The sequence below is a fragment of the Neltuma alba genome, unplaced genomic scaffold, assembly GCF_004799145.2.
Source record: "Neltuma alba isolate B1F8T4 unplaced genomic scaffold, ASM479914v2 tig00012981_pilon, whole genome shotgun sequence".
NCBI lineage: Eukaryota > Viridiplantae > Streptophyta > Magnoliopsida > Fabales > Fabaceae > Neltuma > Neltuma alba.
In genome coordinates this window covers 287014-308833 of record NW_021637338.1, presented here as the reverse complement: position 1 = coordinate 308833, position 21820 = coordinate 287014, and the positions used below count along the sequence as shown (strand labels likewise).

The following is a 21820-nucleotide window of genomic DNA, read 5'->3' as shown; positions in this document are numbered from 1 at the left end:
GGAACACTATTTCTTAGAGAGATTGAGAGATCTCCAAGTGGTACATGAGGATCTGGCCACTTTGCATTCAATTTTGGGTGATTATGAGTTCTTTCGAGACTTAAAAGCCGCATAGATGGAGGATGACCGATTTTTGAGCATCCGAGAGGAAGTAGAGACCCGTGATGTGCCTGATTATGAAATAAGTGAAGAAGGAATCTTAAGGTACAAGAAAAGGATTTGTGTCCTTGAAAATGAGGAAATCAAAAAGGATATTCTAGAAGAGGCACATCGAAGTAATTACATGATACACCCAAGGATAAATAAGATATATCAGGACTTGAAAAAGAACTACTGGTGGCCAAAAATAAAAAGGGATGTCACAGATTTTGCATTGAAGTGTATGACATGTCAAATGGTCAAGATAGAACATCAGAGGCCTCCAAGACTATTAAAGAATCTCAATATTCCCCAATAAAAATGAGATAGTATTTCCATAGACTTTATCACTAGTATGCCAAGAACCCCAACTAGCTATGATGTGATATGGGTAATTGTGAATAGAATGACTAAGTTAGCATACTTCTTACCTATCAAGAGTATTTTCTCCTTGGAACGATTGACAAAGCTATATATAAATGAGATTGTTCAGCTTCATGGAGTGCCGGAGTCCATTATTTCAAATATCAAACTTCTGGCAGTTCTTACATGAAACCATGGGCACTAAGCTCAAGTTTAATACTGCTTATCATCCTCAGATTGATAGATAGATCGAGAGAACTATTCAAACTCAAGACGACATGTTGAGGGCTTGCGCTATAAAGTTAAAGAGCAGTTGGGACACTCACTTGTCATTAGATGATTTTGCCTATAACAACAGCTATCACTCTAGTATTTAGATGGCACCCTATGAGGCTTTATACAGGAAGAAGTGTAGATCTCCATTTTGTTGGACTAAATTAAGAAAAAGAACAGTTATTGGCCCAGATCTAGTGGACATCACAACTAGAAAGATTAAGCTCATTAAGCAAAAGTTGTTAACAGCCCAAAGTCTATAGAAGAGTTATGCGGATCGTCGAAGGAGACCTTTAGAATTTAAAGATGGTGATCACATATTTATTAAGGTTTCACCTATCACATGTGTTGGCAAATCCATCAAGGCCAAGAAGCTTACACCCCTATTTATGGGCCATTATGAGATTTTAGAGCGAATTGGACCTATTGCATACTGAATTGCATTGCCACCACATCTCTCCAGTTTACACGACGTGTCCCACATGTCCCAGTTAAAGAAATATCATCTAGATCCATCTCATGCTATTGAGCTCAAAGAGGTCGAGTTGTGAGAGAATTTGACCTACCCAGCAAAACCAGAGCAGATTTTGGATGTTAAGGGCAAATAGTTAAGGAACAAGACCATTTGCCTTGTTAAGGTCTTTTAGAAGCGCATGAGTCTCGGTGATGCCACTTGGGAGATCGTGGAACGGATGCGTTGCGAGTACCCTTACTCATTTCCTTAGCAAGAACCTTGAGTTGCTTTTATTTTTTTTATTTATTTTTGTGTGTAGTTGTTTGAATTTTGAGGGCAAAATTCTATTTAGATGGGGAGAGTTGTAACATTCTGAATATTATATTAGTATAAAAAATCTCAAAAAATAAAAATAATTAAATAATATAAAATAACAATATTTGATTATAATAAAATAATAATACTTTATTATAAAAAATAGAAAGTTAAAAAAAAAAACACCTTGTCTATTGAATTCAATGGAAAAGGTGGCAACATTTACGAAGGAGAAGAAAATAGGGATGGATGGTTGAAGGGAGGAATTAATAAAAGAAGAAAAAATGGGAGAGGAACGGTTGAAGGTTACAGATAAAAAGAGAACGAGTGGAAAAGAAAGAAAGAAAGAAAGAAAGGGAGCAGGAGCGGAAGAGAAAGATAGAGAGAGGGAGCATGGAGAGGATTGTTTGCCATTTCTGAAGGAAAGGGTAAACTTTGAAAATAATTTAGATACCTAAAATTACTTCTTTATATCAAACTTTCTTCATGAATATTTTTATATATTTAAGCGTTCTAATGACAGTATCATTGTAGTGATTAGAGGAAATTTTGGGATTTATTTATGGAGTAAGTATTGAGTTTTGACAATAGATGACTATAAGAATTTAGAGGTAAATGAATAGTTAATTTTAATCAATTTAGATTTGTTCATTTATTGGTTTTTAGTAATTAAATTAATTTTTTTAGTTGAAAAATCTGTCATTTATGATATATATTTATCATATTTTTACCAATTAAAATTAAGTTAGATAATTTATTTGGGTTGTTTGACATATTATCGAGATTTTACTTGGTTTAGAATGTTGAAAATGCTGAGGATATATTATTAGAGAACTTTTTTGAAGTTTGAACCTTAACTTATAAATTAAGAATTTTATACAATTAAATAAAATTAAATTAAAATTTTAACTAAAATATATAAGCTTAATTAATTAATTAATTAGCTTATATTAATATGTGATTATATTTATTGTGTAAATTAATTATTGGTTTGAGCATGCAGTTGACCTTGTGGTAATTCTTTTATTGCTTTGAAGAAAGGTAACTACTGTTTACTTGTTATATATGTTAATATGTTGTTTGTGACTATTTTGATATTTTGAAATAATGATGTGCTATTTGGAATTTGAGGAGATATGTTATACCTTTTTGAGCTATGAAAATTGTGTTGTGAGACATTTAGAATTGTGATTGAACCATTTGGAAAAATAGATGATTTATATTTTATGGATTATATTGAGAAAAAACTGATATATTTGTTGTTATATTGTGAATGATTGCTTATTATTTGGATTTTGAGTTGAGTCCTATTCTACCACGTGGTAAGGTAGCCATTAGTGCACATTGGTTAGCTTCCTCTATCCCCCACAGTAAGGGATAAGTCCTTATGGCTTCCTATTTGTCCCCTAAAGTGAGAAATAGGCCTATATGTCTAATTGATCCCCCATAGTGAGGGTTTGGATGATTGAGATTATCTTAATATATGTGTTTTATATTTTTATTGATATATTTATATCTGTTGAGAATTAATAACTGTCCTACTTGATACCCCACGAGCACATGTTAGTATATATGATTAATTGGAAAGCTGGTTACCAAGATTTTTGTCTCACTCCGTAGTTTCTACTATCTTCAGGTGATAGTTTAGGTGGTGGTCCATCAGGGAAGGCTCCGGAGGCTTAGTGTGCTATTATAGCTTATATTGCCTCCCTTCTTTTGTTTTATGTGTTGATTTATTATATGTTGTCACATAGGGCTCATCTATTCTGTTGTTATAAACTAATAATTTTGATTGTTGCTATTTGATGGGAGTAGAGCCGGGAAAACGGGCCGAGCCCGTCGGGCCGGCCCTTTTAGGCTTTGAAATTATGAGGGCCGGGCTTGATATTTTTCTCTTAAAATGAAAAATAAGCCCTGGAGGGCCGAGGGCTTAAAAGGGCCGGCCCTTTTAAGCCCTTTTATATTTTTTTATTTTTTAAAATTTTTTATATAATGTTAATGTTATTAATTTTTTACATTGTTAATAATATTTCAAATATTTAGTTATTATTATCATTTTAAAAGTAAATTTAGTTTTAGATAATAATTTATCCAATTAAATTTTTAAAAAATGGGTTAATTTGGACTTTAATAATGATTTGATTTATATTATATGCGTTGATATTTTTAAACTATATATATATATATTTGATAATAGAATATTTTTATACTTATATAACTTGTGATTCTATAATTTGAATTAGAAATTCATGAGTTTCAAGAGCAATGTTTCTCACATTAAAGTAAAATAATACTTAGATTGCAAAATTTAAAAATAAAATTCTTATAAAGAAGAAAAACTTGATATTTTTGTCACGAAAGAAAAGTATACTTATGAAGAAAAGTAATTAATTATAGTGATGATGAAGTTTCAAAAGATTAATTATAGTGTTTATTTATTGCACAATTGCATTATAGATAAAACTTTTAGATGTTGTTATCTTGTTAATGAATGTTTTAGATGTTGATGAATATTTATATATGATGATATTTTATATTTGTGACTTAATTTTATTCATATTTATGTCTTTTATTAATAATTTCATTGGTTTATTTTTATATTTTTATAAAAAATATAATAAATATTAAAAATAGTATTTTTTTCTTAAACGGGTCAAAAGCCCGCGGGCCGGCCCTGGCCCTCTAACTTAAGGGCCGAGCCTAGCAAATTGGGATATTTTTAAAATTCCAGCCATGGAGGGCCGACCCTTTTAAGCCCGCCAGCCCAGGGCCGGGCCGGCCCTAATTCCTAGCTCTAGATGGGAGTGCTGTTAGAAGGCAAGAGGCCTCTAAGACTTTGCATGTGGCACTCTTTTGGAAGTGTTGACTTTTGATTAATGGACTCCCTAGCTCATTTTAAAATGATTTATCAGTTCATGCGTTTGAAAGTATGAGTTTTGTTTGGGTTAATAATTGAATGCTATTTCTGAACTTTAGAAGTTTAAGGCCCAAGTTAAGAGATGATATGAACTAATTTAATCTATTCCAACAAGATAGTGCTTTATCTTTAAATCATGCTAGATGTGTAAAGCCTTTTCATAATATGGGTTATTTTTTATGTAAGTTTATTTCTTTTAACCATGATAAGAATTTTACGCTTTTAAGATTTCTTCTTTTCTATTATGACCAATCTTTCATTCTTTGATTTAATATAAATGGGTTTTGGAAGAACAGTCTTCACAAGTTCAAATGTTAATGACACTTTGATACACTTGTGTTATGTAAAGTGTTCAATGAGTTCAATACGAGGAAGCTGGAGAAGAAGAATGTGTTTGAAGGGATTCACATGAACAAATTGTTTCTGGGGATCATAAGAATATCCATTGTGCTTCAGGTGGAGTTTCTAAAGAAATTTGTAGATACTGAGAGGTTGAATTGAGAGCAGTGAGGTGCGTGTATTACAATTGCAGTTATTTCTTGACTTATTGGTTGGGTGGTGAAGTTCATTCCTGTCCCAAAGAGGCCATTGCTAAGTTTCTTGAACGTGAAAAAGCAATGAATAGTGAATACTTGATTGGCGATATTAATTTGATGGGTCTAATAATTGTTGTTTATAACCTTTTTCATTTTTTTAATGTTTTCTCCCTTGTAAAAAAAATTGCTTGACTTTAAGAGGCTGGTTTTTTTTAATAATATTATTTCTTCTAGTGTGGGTTTTTATTCACAGTTTTTTTTTTCCCTAGTGTGGCTTTTTGTTTACTGTTAGGTTTTCGTGGGAAAGAGAGATTAAATCCTTGAACAATGAATACCCTTTTCAGGTTCTGGCAAAAAAAAAAAAAAAAAACACCTTTGAATTCTTCCCTCCTACGAGAATAAATTCGAATGCGAAAGTGATAATCATAAACGTGGTTTCGCTTAATTTAGTTTTCAAACTAAAGAAAAATCCAAAATTATAATTTTTTTCAGCTAAAAAAAGCCCATTTTGTTAATTAATCACCATGAAATTATTACACTGACTAATCCCCTAAAAAAAAGTGATATGTTGTAGATGATTTTGTGCCCTTTTTTCCTTATCTTACATAGCAAAACTTGTAGTTTTCTACAATCTTAATAAGATAGGCAACTTGAAGAATTTTGAATAAAAAAGATTTTTTGTACTAAATAAATTTATTTTTTTGTTATACTATTAAAATAATCTATATTATTATTTTATTTATATCCTAATGTTAGTATTTATTTTATTATCTTTATTCTATGGGTATCATAACAATTTACTCTTCTTTTACTTCGCATGAACTCAATATTTTCAACCAATCATACAGAAACTTTACATGCCAAATGTCACTTCTTTTCTTTCATGTTCATTTGGTTGAATTTTTTTTTCTTTATTTTCTGCTCATTTATAATGTGTAAACCAAATAAGCCCGAATTTGTCCCCAAAAAAAAGTGTATAAACATGGGATGATTGACAGCCAACCAGGCCCTTTGTTTCAAAATTAACAACACAAAAGGTCCTCAAATTTCCAAAAGAAATATACGTTTCAAAATATTTGACCATTGAAATAAAAAACCGTATATGTGAAAATGACTTTAGTCACTCAGTTGGCATATTTACATCCCACAAGCTTATTTTTATTGGACAATTAATTAAGGACCTTGAATCAGATTTTTTAATTGCTTGGAAGTATTTTTCTTAAAATAAGATTCAGTCTTTGGAATTATCTTCCAAAAACCCAAAACATTCAATTAATTAGGGTTTGATTCTACTTGTAATCTTATGTCATTAATTTTTGCCCCTTTAAAGGAAAAAAGGATCTCATACTGAAAATAAAGTGGGTACTAACATGCAAAAACATTATTTTGAATCCTTGAAAATCTTAAGAGCATATGTAAAGTATGAAGAAGTTATCATTACATGAGGAACTTCAATTTTATTATATTGAATATTCTATAAAAGATATGATTTTTTTTATATTTTTAGTTAATGTTCTTGTATTAGCAAAAATTACGTTCATTTTGTCGAGGCACAAGACATATTTAAAAGCTTTTTCATTTTATATACTATTTTTCAAAATTTATTAAGCACTTGATATCCTTTTTTTCCCCTAAAAATCCTCTTAATGTGGATCTAGTTGAGTGATTACAGTGAAAATAAGGATTGAAAAAGATGAACAAGATTAAGTTAGAATTGTGTTATTGCTAAATGAATGAAGAGTTCATATTGTTGTTTAATGATATGATAGTTGTCATGGAGCGTTTTACACGTTGGAATTGGAAGAGGGATAAGAGAATCATACTCATCCATTAAATCCTTGACTTTCAAATCTTACATGTGATGGTTGAGAAGGATCTGCACTACTATGAGCTTTTATTTCTATTGAATTTAGTCACTCTTATGAGTTTAATTTTATGAGTTTAGGTAATAATCCTTGGGTAATTATGTGGATGGGTTTGAGACACTAAAATTGGTTCAACAGTATGACAAGCAGGGCTCTGTGCATAAATTTTGATTTCAAGGTAAACGTGGCACGTCATTATTCTAAGTTTTCATTCTTTGATGAAGTTTTTTTTTTTTTTTTGAGATTGAAATAGAAAATCATAAAGTTCTTTTTTTTTTTTTTAATTTTAAGAAGTTAGTCTCTCATAACGTCTTAAACTAAAGTTTAAATTTTCACTTAAACTAAAGTTTAAACTTTCACTGTGAGATGTACTCACATCTAATACCCAGTATCTTGAATAAAATTGTTTCTAATAAAAGAATACCTAAAACTCATATATTGATAAGAATACACTGAAAAATGATAATAACACCTTTCTAAGCCCTTAGGTGTTAATCATATACTCTTCTGGTCCTATTTATACGGCAGAGAGGGAAAACATTTTTTGATCCTATTTACAGAGTATTGAGAGAAATTTTTTGTATTGATATACAATTTTACCCTTCATTTATTATTGTCTTCACTTTATTTATATGAGATATAATATATATTAAATAAGGATAAAGTTAAAAAGTTATTAAATTTTAAATGAGAGTTATTAAAATTTAAGATTTTTCTTTATCTATATAAAATATGTTGAAAGTGATTTATAAATAAGATCAAAAGAGTATATATATTTAGGCTTGGATCTCATACCTGCCTTTTTTTTTTTTGACCGGAAAAGCTTAATATCATTAAAACAAGAACATAATACAGACACTTAAGCAGAAACAGAAAAGAAACGAAGGCCAAAGCCAAGCGACACCACAAAACTACAGAGACAAATCGAATAAAGACAACTAGCCTGAACTTGCAGGTTGAAGGTGAGGAGGCTAGGTTTTATTCCACCATGATCAACAGAAAGAGCAATAGAGGGTGGTTGTCCAAAGACATGCTCTCCCGAGCCCACCCTCTTTGATGCCAATGCTGCAAAAACAAAAGCAGCTTCAACAGACCCCTCTATGACAGAAGGGTGAAGAGACCTCTGGAATTTGAAAACAAATACCAAAGAAACAGTGATCATGGCAGAAGTAAACCAGCATCCAGCACAAACAAAAATAACCCACAAGAAAAGGTGAGCACAGATCAAACATGACAGCCACAAAAGGAAGAACAAAAACAAGTCACAGTACTTAATCCTAAAAACAAACAGGGGAGACCTAACCACCAAATGCACACCCAGAGATCCCCCCCACCCTTGGTAGCATTGAGGAAGAACCCTCATGGTGCTTGGGTGGCTGTGAACCAGCCACCAACCCTCAGAAAGCAAGTATCAGTAGGATGAGCTTCCGTCGATCCCAGCTTTAGACCGTTCCACGGTTTCAGTGTGGTAAACTTCAGATTCTTCAGAGTCTTGATTCCAACCTTTAATGAAGCTTCACCCAGCATTATCAACTCCTCAACTACCTTGCAAGCCTTGATCCCCACCCTCTCAAAGCCTCCGAGCTGATAAATGTTAAGATCCCTGCCAGCCTTCTGAATCATTGCCGCCAAACTCAGAGCTCCTTTTTCCCGAAGCATACACCCCTGCTCCATCTCATTGGAAAGCCAGCCCCAATCTCCTATCGCATCCTTAGCAAACACCTCCCATCCCTTCCCTGACGAAATCTCGAGCATGAAACTGCCGAAACCCCAAGACGCCATTACTAAAATCTCCCGCGATGGAGAGAACTCCAACGAAGACTCCGCTTCGACAAAACCCTAGGAGAGACCCTAGACTCTCCAACGAAGACTCCGCTTCGACGGGCAATAATAATGGATCTCATACCTGCCTGGCTCTCGTTATTTACAACAAAAAAATATCTTAATTAAATATCTACATACTCTTTTTGCCCTCTTTACGGGAAGATTTTCTCGGGCAATGAACAAAAATTTCCCTGCGGAACGTTGCACAATTTTTTCTCATGCTGTTGACCAGCTGTCAATTATTGATTGCCACATATTATACTACTTTTTTGGAGCAATTAGAAAGTTGACCCATTTTATTCCAAGTCTACACTTTTTCAATAATGTTTGGTCAATGCTCCGGTTTGGGTAATCTCACTCGTACTTTTTTTCCCCTCATTCGAATAGAAAATTCATAAGCAACTACTATGTCCTTTCAATGAATTAATGGATAAGGTTGCTGACAAAACAAAGAATAATGGATAAGGACATAAAGTACCAGCACTTTAATCCCTAGTTTTTTGGACCTCCACGTGCTGCCGCTGTAAATGTTATTAAAATTGTTAAGGGGAAAAAAGAAGTATCATCCTCAGATGTTAAATGTTACCTTGATAAAACATTTCCAATACTAGCTTTTACACATAATCATCATTTAAAATTAATAATTTTAAAATTAAAAAATAAAAACATATTTTTAAATTAAGAGATCAAATTAAAATCTTATATAATATTTTTTTTGCTATGTATAGGCCTCATCCTATTAAAAACAATCATATTCAAGATATTATCAGACCCTAAATATAAATACATATACTAGTAAGAATTCAAACATTGATTTAACACGTTGTAAGAAACTAATCTTTTTTTTGCTAGATTCAAGTTTATATAAGTTTTTAAGAGATCAAATTAAAATCTTATATAATATTTTTTTTGCTATGTATAGGCCTCATCCTATTAAAAACAATCATATTCAAGATATTATTAGACCCTAAATATAGATACATATACCAGTAAGAATTCAAACATTGATTTAACACATTGTAAGAAACTAATCTTTTTTTTGCTAGATTCAAGTCCTATTATTAAAACTTATATAAAATTAAATGACCAAATATATATTTTAGTCCTGATAATAATAACAATAATAATAATAATTGATATCCATTTCTCCAGAGAATTGCTGTAGAGGAAAAGTAAAATAAAATCAACGAATACTTTGACCATTGACCATATATATATCATGCTTGAAATTATTTCTCGGAAACTTAATGTAAATCACCCCTCACACGTGGCATACGTCGTCCCCATTTTTTATTTTTCCAACATGTTGTTTCTGTTTTTTTCTCGAAAAATAATTGTTGTCTCTTAATTGAGGCTGACTTAAGCAAATTCTAATCCCGTACTTCCCTCTCTCTCTCTCTCTCTATATATATATATATATATATTTGATTTTTGGTGGTTACAATCTTTATTTTATTCCTATATGAAATTCATTACTAATTAGTCCCTTCTTTCAACTTGTTAGCGCTGGCCAAAAAAAAAAACTTGTTAACGCATAAGGGACAACACTTTTTTTCTTGGTCAAATTGTCAACTTTTTATTAATTTATTTTTTTCTTTTGGAAGTCAAATTTAAATATTAACATATCTAAATAGCCAAATAGGTTGTTGTGCCAATATATTTTGCCTTAAAAGTTTGGACTCATGAATTTACTTAAAAAAATATTAAGCTCATTGCATTCATGAAAACATTTATCGCATACTACTCCAGTCCTTATTAAGTTGTTATAAGTTATTATAAGGACCAATTTAAATAAAATAAACACACGACAAAGAAGTAAATTAATTCATATTTTCAGTGTTCAAAGATAATCACATGAATTTTATATCATATTTTTGAGAGAAAAATTCTACATTTTTCGATCCTAAATATTAAAACTAGTTGATATGTTTGTTTTGATTTTAAATATAAAATCTTAATTTATTTTATCTTTAATTTAATAATTTTTTTTTCTAAACTATCGCAATGGAATGCATATGCCAATGAAAGTTTCCATCCTTAAGGCAATATAATAAAAATATTTTTTTAAAAATCAACACATCTGTCATAAATAATTAATTTTTTAAAATAATAAATTAATTATCTAACTCAGGATGAAAATATAAACAAAAAAATTTATGAAATTTATTCCAAAATAATAAGTTTCCATGGATGAGAATATAAAAAAGTTACTTGACGTCAGGTTAATTAGTCAGTTTTTATATATTTAATAATTATTTTCTAAAAGATATGCATCATTTAAAATTTTCCTCCATTGCTATGGGGTAACTTGTAGTTATTTTCAAAACGAAATTTTATATGTACATCTTTTAATCATGTGCAAAATAACTCATATTCATGACTCAAAATAGATTGTATCAATCATCCTTGCATAATTTTAATGAAATATTTTTCTCAAAACCATAAAATTTCACGACATTATTTTAAAAAGGGCTATGCGATTGATATTTTTATTTATTTATTGTTAAACCATATGCCTAGCAACGTGGGTACTAGGTAACGTGAAGGGAAATGTGAAGAACTGAAATTTCAATATAAAAGTCATTAAGAACTAAGATATTAATAAAATTTGTAGACGTCACTTTGCATAGACATTAATAAAGTGGCAAGCATTAGGTTATCAAAATTTGTAGATGGGATTAAGTTAAATTGGTCAACATTATCGGTTTGGTCAACTGAACTTGACCAATTTTAATTTATTCATCGCCAAATGCGATATTATAATATTTAACTTGCACTTCCTCAGGCAGTTTACAAAAGGCTAATTAATCAACTAATTTCTTATTAACAAAAGAGAATTTACTTTGGAAAAAGGACAGTAAAATACCCTCAAAATTACTAAATAACAAATTAGGGTAGATAAATTTCAAAATCCCAATTCAAACCCCAGCTACCATTTTGAAATTTTCAAATCTTGTAAAATGACAACATTGTTCTTACTGTCGGTGACTACTTCCATATAGCTATTGACTACTCTATTTTAACTATTAACAACTTTTGTTTTCAAAGTTCTAATAAATATTTTTATATAGCTATTGACTACACAAGAGTAGTAAATTGCATTACTGAAGTAGTCAATAACTTAGCAAGAGTAGTCATTAGAATTTAAAAATAAATGTAGTCAATAGCTAAAAAAGAGTAGTCAATACATAAATAAGAGTAGTCATTTGAATTTAAAAATAAATGTAGTCAATAGCTAAAAAAGAGTAGTCAATACATAAGAAATAGTAGTCACCGGAACTCCGACAACCGGTCACCGGAGCTCCGGTGGTTGGAATTGCTGATGTGACAGTATTTTAAAAAAAGTAAAAAAAACAAGTAAAGGGCATTTGTGTAATTTTACAACATTTGAAAATTCCAAAATGGTATTTGGGGTCTGAATTAGGATTTTGAAATTTACCTACCCTAATTTGTCATTTAGTAATTTTGAGGGTATTTTATTGTCTTTTTCCCATATACTTTGACCAATAATTTGTACATTTTCGTCCTGAGGTTCACTTTCATTGAGCTTTTTTAAATCATTAGATTGCGATTCAATGCTGTTGAGGAGGGAACAACAAGTTTATTTTAGGAAAAAAAAAAAAAGGTCATTATCTCCATGCTATTAAATCATAATTTGATAATTAATATTACTTTCCATACTTACTAATTGTTGGCGGGATACAAGAAGAGGAGATGAAGAAAAATGTAATCCACATTGCACGTTGTTTTCAAGGCCGGTGCGACATTTTTCTTGAGCTTTAATTCGTCTCCATGTATTCTTATTTTATAGGGTGTAAGTTAGATTGACCAGCTAATTTTTTTCGAACACAATCAAGACCCTTAAATATGGATTGCATTTTTAAAATTCAAGGCAAGATAATAATAACTTTTACAAAGTGATAATTTGATTATATCTCTGCGTACACTTAAAGATAAAGATAATGTGTTTGATCTTAATATGCTTGTGTTGTATTGTATTGTGTGCAAATGAAGTGATGGTGAGGGGTTTATATAGACCATAGAGTGATGCCTTGAAGATATGCCTTTTGAAGTGATACCTTATTAAATAAAAAGTCATAATCATATGTTGGTTCATAAACCAGCATAATTTAAATAAATAAAAGATACTTAATATGTGGTGTTTTTTAGTATTATAACTTTCTATATAACTCTTCGTATAAATATATTAATTTATATGAAAACACAACTCCTCAAATAAATTCATTAATTTACATAAAGACATAACAACTCATATAAATTTACTAATTTAATAAATTTACATAAAGACATGATTTTTCAAAAACACATCTTTTTATTTTAAAAATATTCTAACACTAATTATGGATCGAATTGTTGCTTTGTTTTTTTTTTTTGGTTTTATAAGTCAGATTTTTTTTTTAAAAAAAAAGTAACTTCACAATAATCTGTACATTTTGGTGCTGAAATTATATGATAAAAACATTGTGTGAATGTAAATTTCTCATTCTCGACAAAGAATCAAATTAGAAGTGTGAACGATCCTGTTTCAGGGAATCCAGACGGTTTCATGGGGAACAGAGAATTAATTCGTAATAGAAACTCGGTTTCCAAAACCCAGTTTAAGGGATAAGGTTATCATTTTGTTGATTTAACAAGCGTGTTTTAATGGCCCAAAAAAAAAAAGCGTGTTTAAGACGTGTAAGTTTGCCACTGCGTTCGCTCGCATGTCGATATACTTAATTTATTTTGAGCACAATTTTTCTAAACAAAAAATATTTAATATTTTATTTAGATTTTTATTTTTTAACCAAAATATTTCTATATCAAGAACGAAAAATTATGTCTAAAATGTGGTTAAATTGAGATCTACTCAATCATGCAAAAATAATACTCCTCCGGTCCTTATTATAAGACCCAATTTGACTTTTTATTTGGTCCTAATTATAAGACCCAATCCATTTTGTCTCTTATATTTATGCATTTTTTTCCAAGATAATCTTTCTAATAATGATAGTTTTAGCCAATATACTTAATTAGTAAGGATATTTTAGGAATGACAACACTTATTTATTATAAATAACCAACTTAACTTACTTCCTTAATCTCATCAAATAAGTCAATTGGGTCTTATAATTAGGACCGGAGGAGTAGTATTTTTTTTTTTTTTGGGGCTGGCAATAGCATGATTTAATTAAAATCTGAAAAATGATATTCATATATAATCTTGAAAAGAATAATATTTAAATTAAAATATATTAAAATAAATGTAGCATTCATATAAAAAGCATATGTAATCGAATAAAATATAGTTAGTAAAGCACAAATTTGATAAATAACTATTCTTTTAAAATCAAAACAACATCATTTCAAGTTAAAATATTTAGTCTTTTAATTTTATATAGGGTTTTGATTTGATGTATTTGCTTTAAAATGTATATTTTTAGTCTTTTGACATTGAAATTGTTAACAAAACATAATGACATTGAGATATTAAATGTTGATAAAACATTCTCAAATGCTAATATATTAAGTTTATTTTCAAAACAATCATGATTTTTATTAAAAAAATTATCCTTTAAGTCTAACGATTTTAGAACTAAATAGCTAAAAATATATTTTTTTAAGTTAAGAAACTAAATTAAAATTTTGTATAAAATTAAAAGATCAAATATATACTTTAGTCAAAAAATAAATCCCACCTAACTGATCCAATAAAAAATCTCAAAAAATAAAATAAAATAAAACTCTCAAAAATCAAATTTTACTTTTTAATGACGTTACCAGTAAACTTAAGGTTGGGTTTTTGTTGAACTTTGGATTTGGGCCTGCCATTAATAGGCCGGACTATTTGATTGGCAAATTAGAAAACATCCTAATTAAATAAAATAATAGAGTAAGATTATATTTCGGCTGACTAGCTCAGTCCATTAATTAAAATAATCACCCAATTAAATATAATATAAATTAAATAAGTGATTTAATTTATAATATTCAGATAATATATATGTTTATAATATCTAATGGATTAAATCAGAATTTAATCTCAAAGAAATTGATATGATAAAAACTTAATCATAGTCAAAATTCGGCTACTCAACAATGGAGCGGGGACCCGAGGTCCAACATTGTGATGGGATGCTTCTTGAACCTTACAAGTCAAACAAGGCCACTCGTTTCAGGTTCTCTACACACACGTGTTGACGACCAATTTGGATATATCTTCGTGTTCCCACTGCCGCGTCATGATTTTTAACGACGAAGCGCTATTAGCGGCTGTCGACAGCCCACACCCCGACAAAACAGAACAGATTCAGCACCTACGCTGACCCAAAAAAAAAAAAATGTACAATATACAAAATAAATACTACTACCTCCGGTCCTAATTATAAAACCCAGTTGACTAATTTGAGAGAATTAAGGAAAGAAGTTAAATTAATTATTTGTAATAAATAGGTGTTGTTTTTTCTAAAATATCCTTACTAATTAACTATATTAACTAAGACTACAATTATTAAAAGGACTATCTTGGAAAAAAATACCTAAATATGAGAGATAAAGTATATTGGGGTCTTATATTTAGGACCAAAATAAAAGTCAAACTAGGTCTTATATTAAGGACCGGAGGTAGTAGTATATAAAAGAGTTTATCTTAATTTATTAAAAAAATGCTTTTAAAAAAATGTAGTAATTCAAACATCCCTGGAATCTATACTCTTAAGATATAATTTTAATAGTTTAGATTTAAAATGATAAATTTTAAATTAAAAATTATTTTTTGGAATTCACTGTTACAGCAAAACGAATGCTTTTTATTCTTATGAGAAAATTGCATTCTCTGACGCGCAACAATTTGCACTTAAATCCCAACCAAATGCCTCTATACTTTTTTCGGCCAAAAACCAAATACCTCTATATGAAGATTAACTTTTGCTATGTTGACATTGACGGCATATATTCAATCTGCCCCACAAAAAATAATACTCTTCCTGTCCTTAATATAAAACCCATTTAAATAATTTGATTAGATTAAGGAAGTTAGGTAAGTTAGTTAATTATAAGAAAAGTGACACATTTTTCCTAAAACACCATAAACATATTTTATAATACCTCCTCTCCCTCTTCTACTTGATTATACTTGAGGGAGTATTCATAGGGGTAATTAAGAGAAAATTGATAAATATGAAAAATGGATCTTATATTTAGGACTAAAACCAACTCAAGAATTGAGTCCTGTATTAAAGATCGGAGGAGTATTAAATATGTACTCTTTCGGTCCTTATTATAAGACCCAATTTGACTTTTTATTTGGTCCTAATTATAAGACCCAATCCATTTTGTCTCTTATATTTATGCATTTTTTTCCAAGACAATCTTTTTAATAATGATAGTTTTAGCCAATATACTTAATTAGCAAGGATATTTTAGGAATGACAACACTTATTTATTATAAATAACCAACTTAACTTACTTCCTTAATCTCCTCAAATAAGTCAATTGGGTCTTATAATTAGGACCGGAGGAGTACTATTTATTAAAAAAATAATTATCTCATTTTTTATTTTTAAATCATAAAATATCTATTATCTGTTTATTACCATTTGTAATCGCAATTCTTTGCTATATTTTGAATTTTATTGATGTCTTATATTTTAATTTTTATTTCAATTTTTCATATTTAATTTAATTTTTTAAAAAACTTAACTGCGATTCCACGCAACTAAAAGGAGAATCCTATTTTTAAAAGGAAGTGACGTTCAAAGGATGCTTCTCCATCGAGCAATATTTTGGTTGTTCCGATATTATTTTTGACATGGGAATTTCATTTATTGTCATTTTAGTGCTGCATGAATCATTCTCTCTCTTTTCCACATCGATCCTACCTATAACACGCGTTCATGTCGTTTGTCGTGTATATGCAAGTAAAAATTTAGGTGTGAAATTTATAAATGAAAAACGTATACTAGTATTATTATAAAATTTACCAAATAATCATCGTGCGAAGAAACTCATGCAGAATGCAGATGATCGATAGTTACAAAAATTCAAATTAATTACACATAGCAATACGTAGTAAAATATTCCTCCGGTCTTTAATATAAGACCCATTTAACTAATTTGATTAGATTAAGGAAGTTAGGTAAGTTGGTTAATTATAAGAAAAGTGATATATTTTTCCTAAAACACCATAATCATTTTTCTTAATACTTCATCTCCCTATTCTATTTGATTATGGTTGAAGAAGTATCCATAGAGGTAGTTTAGAGAAAATTGATAAATATGAAAAATGGGTCTTATATTTAGAACCAAACCCAACTCAACAACGACTGGAGGAGTATTTCTTAATATATGGATATTTATGTGAATAATATTCTTACCTATAAACTTGAATTTGAAGTCAGAATACTTTGAACCTATTTTCGAAGCAAAGAGGGACGAAAAGAGACACGCAACTCTGAACCTTCCTGCGAAACCTCGTAATTGAAACTCTCAACGTTTCTTCCTTGTTTTGTTACAGCAAATCCAGAGATTCGTATCAAATACTGTTCCGCGTGTAATAATTATTTATTTGCAAAGAATTCTTCATTTCGACCTGACTTCGCCTACAGGGAAACTTATTGCCCACATATAAATACATATCGTCATCCCATTGTATATCATATATATCCACACCCTCCATTAAGCTTTCACTTCTTCAGCTTACTCTGCATTTCAAATTCTCTGCTATCTCTCCTTCTATTCTTCAGGTACAGAAACTCTCCTGTCTTCATATTTCATATATACAGCTTTATAGATACATATAATATTAGTTCTTTTGTTCATATATATATATATATATGTATATTTCATATATAGCATCCATAAATAAGGTCTTATAGACACACACGCTATTAAGCCCTCAAGAAGCTTTCTGCATATTCACCATCCTGCTATTCATTCTTCAGTTTCAGAAACGTTACACTTTGCATTCCTCTATTTCATTGCTATACACACACACACACACAGAGCCTGAGACGTCATCTCTTAGATACATATATATGCATTTATATTATTAAGCTTCTAGATAGCCTCATAATAGCTCACTGCCCATACAGGTTTCTGAGTTTCTACCTATTAAAGCAAACATGTCAATGGCATTTTTGCCAGGTATGGAGACAATACAGACACTTCTGCCATCCGCAAAGAATCTTAGCAAATCCAACAAAAAATGGCGCTCTGCATTTGTTAGTATATATTGTTACAGAGCTCTCTTGTCTCACTTCAAATCCACTTTGCTTCCCTCCCCCACCACCATCAAGAACAAGCCTAAGCTGTCACCCTGTTCCTCCTATACTGTGATCGATTTAGACACAGATCATTCCTTCTTCAGTGTTAGCCAAAACACACTCACCAATCTCGTGAAGGAGAAAAATGAAGAGACCCTGCAAAATATTGGTGGGGTGCATGGCGTGGTCTCGGCTCTAAAAACCGACATTGAAAATGGAGTCAAAGGCGGTGATGATGATGATGATCCCAGTGACGTCATGCGACGGCGCGACGCGTTTGGATCTAACACCTATCCCAAACCACCTATAAGAGGCTTCTTTCATTTTGTGATTGAAGGCTTCAAGGACCCCACCATTCTCATTCTCTTGGTTTGTGCTGCTCTGTCTCTTGGCTTCGGCATCAAAGAGAATGGAATCAAGGAAGGCTGGTACGAAGGTGGAAGCATCTTCGTTGCTGTTTTTCTAGTTATTGCTGTATCTTCCATCAGTAACTTCAGACAGCGCAGACAATTCGACAAGCTGTCCCAGGTTAGCAATAACATCCAAGTCGATGTTGTACGAAGTGGTCGCCGACAACAAGTTTCCATATACGACATCGTGGTGGGCGATGTTGTGTGGCTGAAGATTGGAGACCAAGTTCCTGCTGATGGCTTATTCCTGGATGGCCATTCTCTGCAAGTTGATGAGTCAAGCATGACAGGTGAGAGCGACCACGTAGAGATTAATGGTGGAAAAAACCCATTTTTGTTTTCGGGGACAAAGGTGGCTGATGGGTTTGCCAAGATGCTCGTCACTTCCGTTGGTACCAACACAACATGGGGTCAAATGATGGGTTCCATAAGCAGAGACAATAATGAAGAAACTCCTCTGCAAGAACGCCTCAATAAGCTTACTTCTGCCATTGGCAAGGTTGGTTTGGCAGTGGCTTTTCTTGTTCTTGTTGTTATGTTAGTTCGCTACTTCACAGGAAACACAACTGATGAGAATGGGAATAAGGAGTTCAACGAAAGCAGCGCTAAGTTTGATGACATAATGAATGGAGTTGTGGGAATCGTTGCTGCTGCCGTTACTATTGTCGTGGTCGCGATTCCAGAAGGGCTTCCTTTGGCTGTGACATTGACACTTGCTTATTCCATGAAGAAGATGATGGCTGATATGGCTATGGTGAGGAAGCTCTCTGCCTGCGAGACAATGGGATCAGCCACAACCATTTGTACCGATAAGACTGGCACACTCACGCTTAATGAGATGAAAGTGACGAAGTTCTGGCTTGGACAACAACCTGTGGAAGAGGAACCTCATCAATCATCAGTTCATTCGGATGTCCTACAACTAATCAAAGAAGGGGTTGCCCTTAACACCACAGGTAGTGTTTACAAGTCTAAAACAAAAAATTCTGAATATGAATTTTCAGGTAGTCCAACAGAAAAGGCCATTCTTTCATGGGCTGTTCTTGATTTGGGCATGAACATGGAGGAATTGACACAAAGTTTTACCATCCTTCATGTGGAGGCCTTCAATTCAAAGAAGAAAAGGAGTGGGGTTTTGATTAAAAGGAAGGCAGACGACAAAATCCATGCACATTGGAAAGGAGCAGCTGAGATGGTGCTCAGGTTGTGTTCAAAGTACTACGATGCTTCTGGCAATATGAAAGATCTTGACGATGACAAAAAGCTAGTCTTTGAGCAAATCATTCAAGGGATGGCGGCCAGCAGCCTTAGGTGTATTGCTTTTGCACATACAGAAGTAGCTGAAGAAGATGATAGAGGAATCAAAGATGTAAGAGAAGAAGGGCTCACCCTCTTAGGACTTGTTGGTATTAAGGATCCATGTCGTCCAGGAGTCAAGAACGCTGTAAACAATTGCCAACAAGCGGGAGTGAATGTCAAAATGATCACAGGAGACAATATTTTCACAGCCAAAGCCATAGCCACAGAATGCGGCATCCTTCAACCTAATCAAGACACATCTGAAGCAGTCATCGAAGGTGAGGTTTTTCGAAACTTGTCTCTCAAGGAAAGACTAAACAAAGTGGAGAAAATTTGTGTTATGGCAAGATCCTCTCCCTTTGACAAGCTCCTTATGGTTCAATGCCTCAAACAGAAAGGTCATGTAGTTGCAGTCACAGGAGATGGCACCAATGATGCTCCGGCATTAAAGGAAGCTGATATAGGACTTTCGATGGGGATTCAAGGCACTGAAGTCGCAAAGGAAAGCTCAGACATTGTTATCTTGGATGATAATTTCGCCTCAATTGTCACAGTTCTTAAATGGGGAAGATGTGTTTATAACAACATCCAAAAGTTCATTCAATTTCAGCTTACGGTAAATGTTGCAGCTCTTGCAATTAACTTTGTGGCAGCAGTATCAGCAGGAGAAGTGCCATTAACTGCAGTGCAGCTATTGTGGGTGAACCTAATAATGGATACTTTGGGTGCTCTTGCTTTAGGAACAGAGAAGCCTACAAGGGAGTTATTGGGCAATCTCCCAGTGGGTAGAACTGAGCCTCTCATCACCAACATCATGTGGAGAAATCTCTTAGCCCAAGCTTTATACCAGATCACAATTCTATTGACGTTACAGTTCAAGGGTGAGGCCATATTTGAGGTGAGTTCAAGGGTAAATGACACTTTGATTTTCAACACATTTGTGTTATGCCAAGTGTTCAATGAGTTTAACGCAAGGAAGTTGGAGAAGAAGAATGTGTTTCAAGGGATTCACAAGAACAAGTTGTTTTTGGGGATTATAGGGATAACCATTGTGCTTCAGGTGTTGATGGTGGAGTTTCTGAAGAAATTTGCAAATACTGAGAGATTGAACTGGGGGCAGTGGGGTGCATGCATTATAATTGCAGCTATTTCTTGGCCTATTGGTTGGCTCGTCAAGTTCATTCCTGTGCCAAAGAGACCATTGCTTGGTTTCCTAAACCTGAAGAAGCAATGAATACTTTCTAGTAGATCATTATGTGGTGTAGTGATGGTCCCTTGGATTTGCATTTTAAATTTTTAACATTTGATTCATTGTAAAGAAAATATTCATTGCTTATTTTTCTTTTGCTATTATTTCGATTATTGTAATATAATAAGCATTTGACGTGAATAAGCAGATTCATATCTTGGTCAATTACAACTATGTCCTTTATGTATACTTTGCTCTTGCATCGTCTTTATTCTTTTAATACGTGTTGCTAAAAAAGAAAAAGAAAAACGTAGATTCAGCTTCTTTGCCCTGTGTTGTTCAATTTGTAGTTATTTTCTTCATTTATACTGTATATATAGGCATTTTCTTATGTAACTGAGGTACAGTACAATGTGCTAATAATATCATGACATTCAGCTTCCACATGATACAAATAACATTTTTTCAAATAACTATTCATTAGATGAACTCTATAGCAAAATGTTGTAAGCTTTGCTTTTTTTTTTTTTTTAAAAATAAACTCTAAACATCAAATTTTGAAGATAATATATGCTTCCAAGATTATGAAATACTGCTTCCAAAGTTTTCAAATAAACGCCGTCATATGTAGGAGAGTTGGGTTTTGTGTGTACGCTAAGGCATGAAGCTTGGTCAAAAGGTGGCATTTCATTAAGGGACCTTATTAATTTGGTTTTTTTTATTTCCTGAAAAGATTATGCTTTTCGTGGGGAAGAGATATGAAATCTTTGAATAATGAATACCCTTTTGAGGTTCTGGCCAAAAAGAAGGGAATAGCTTTTGAGGTCTTCCCTCAAATGAGAATAAATTCGAATGAAAGCGATAATCATAAGGGTAGTTTTGGCTAATTTAGTTTTCAAACTAAAGAAAAATCCAAAAGTACATTTTTTTCAGCTAAAAAAAAAGCCCATTTTGTTAATTAATCAACAAAAACT

The 21820-nt window shown here is 31.9% G+C and overlaps 1 protein-coding gene across 1 annotated transcript; it reads left to right on the top strand.

Annotated features, from left to right (window-relative positions):
• The first annotated feature begins 17410 nt into the window (after positions 1-17410).
• Positions 17411-21067, top strand: LOC114733191 (putative calcium-transporting ATPase 13, plasma membrane-type). The gene has a single exon (XM_028920602.1). It carries the CDS (start codon positions 17808-17810, stop codon positions 20889-20891), a length of 3084 nt encoding a protein of 1027 aa, XP_028776435.1. The 5' UTR covers positions 17411-17807; the 3' UTR covers positions 20892-21067.
• The last annotated feature ends 753 nt before the right edge of the window (positions 21068-21820 follow it).

Bases quoted from the DNA above. Each gene is read 5' to 3' on its own strand.
- LOC114733191 (XM_028920602.1), top strand. From the start codon at position 17,808: ATGTCAATGGCATTTTTGCCAGGTATGGAGACAATACAGACACTTCTG.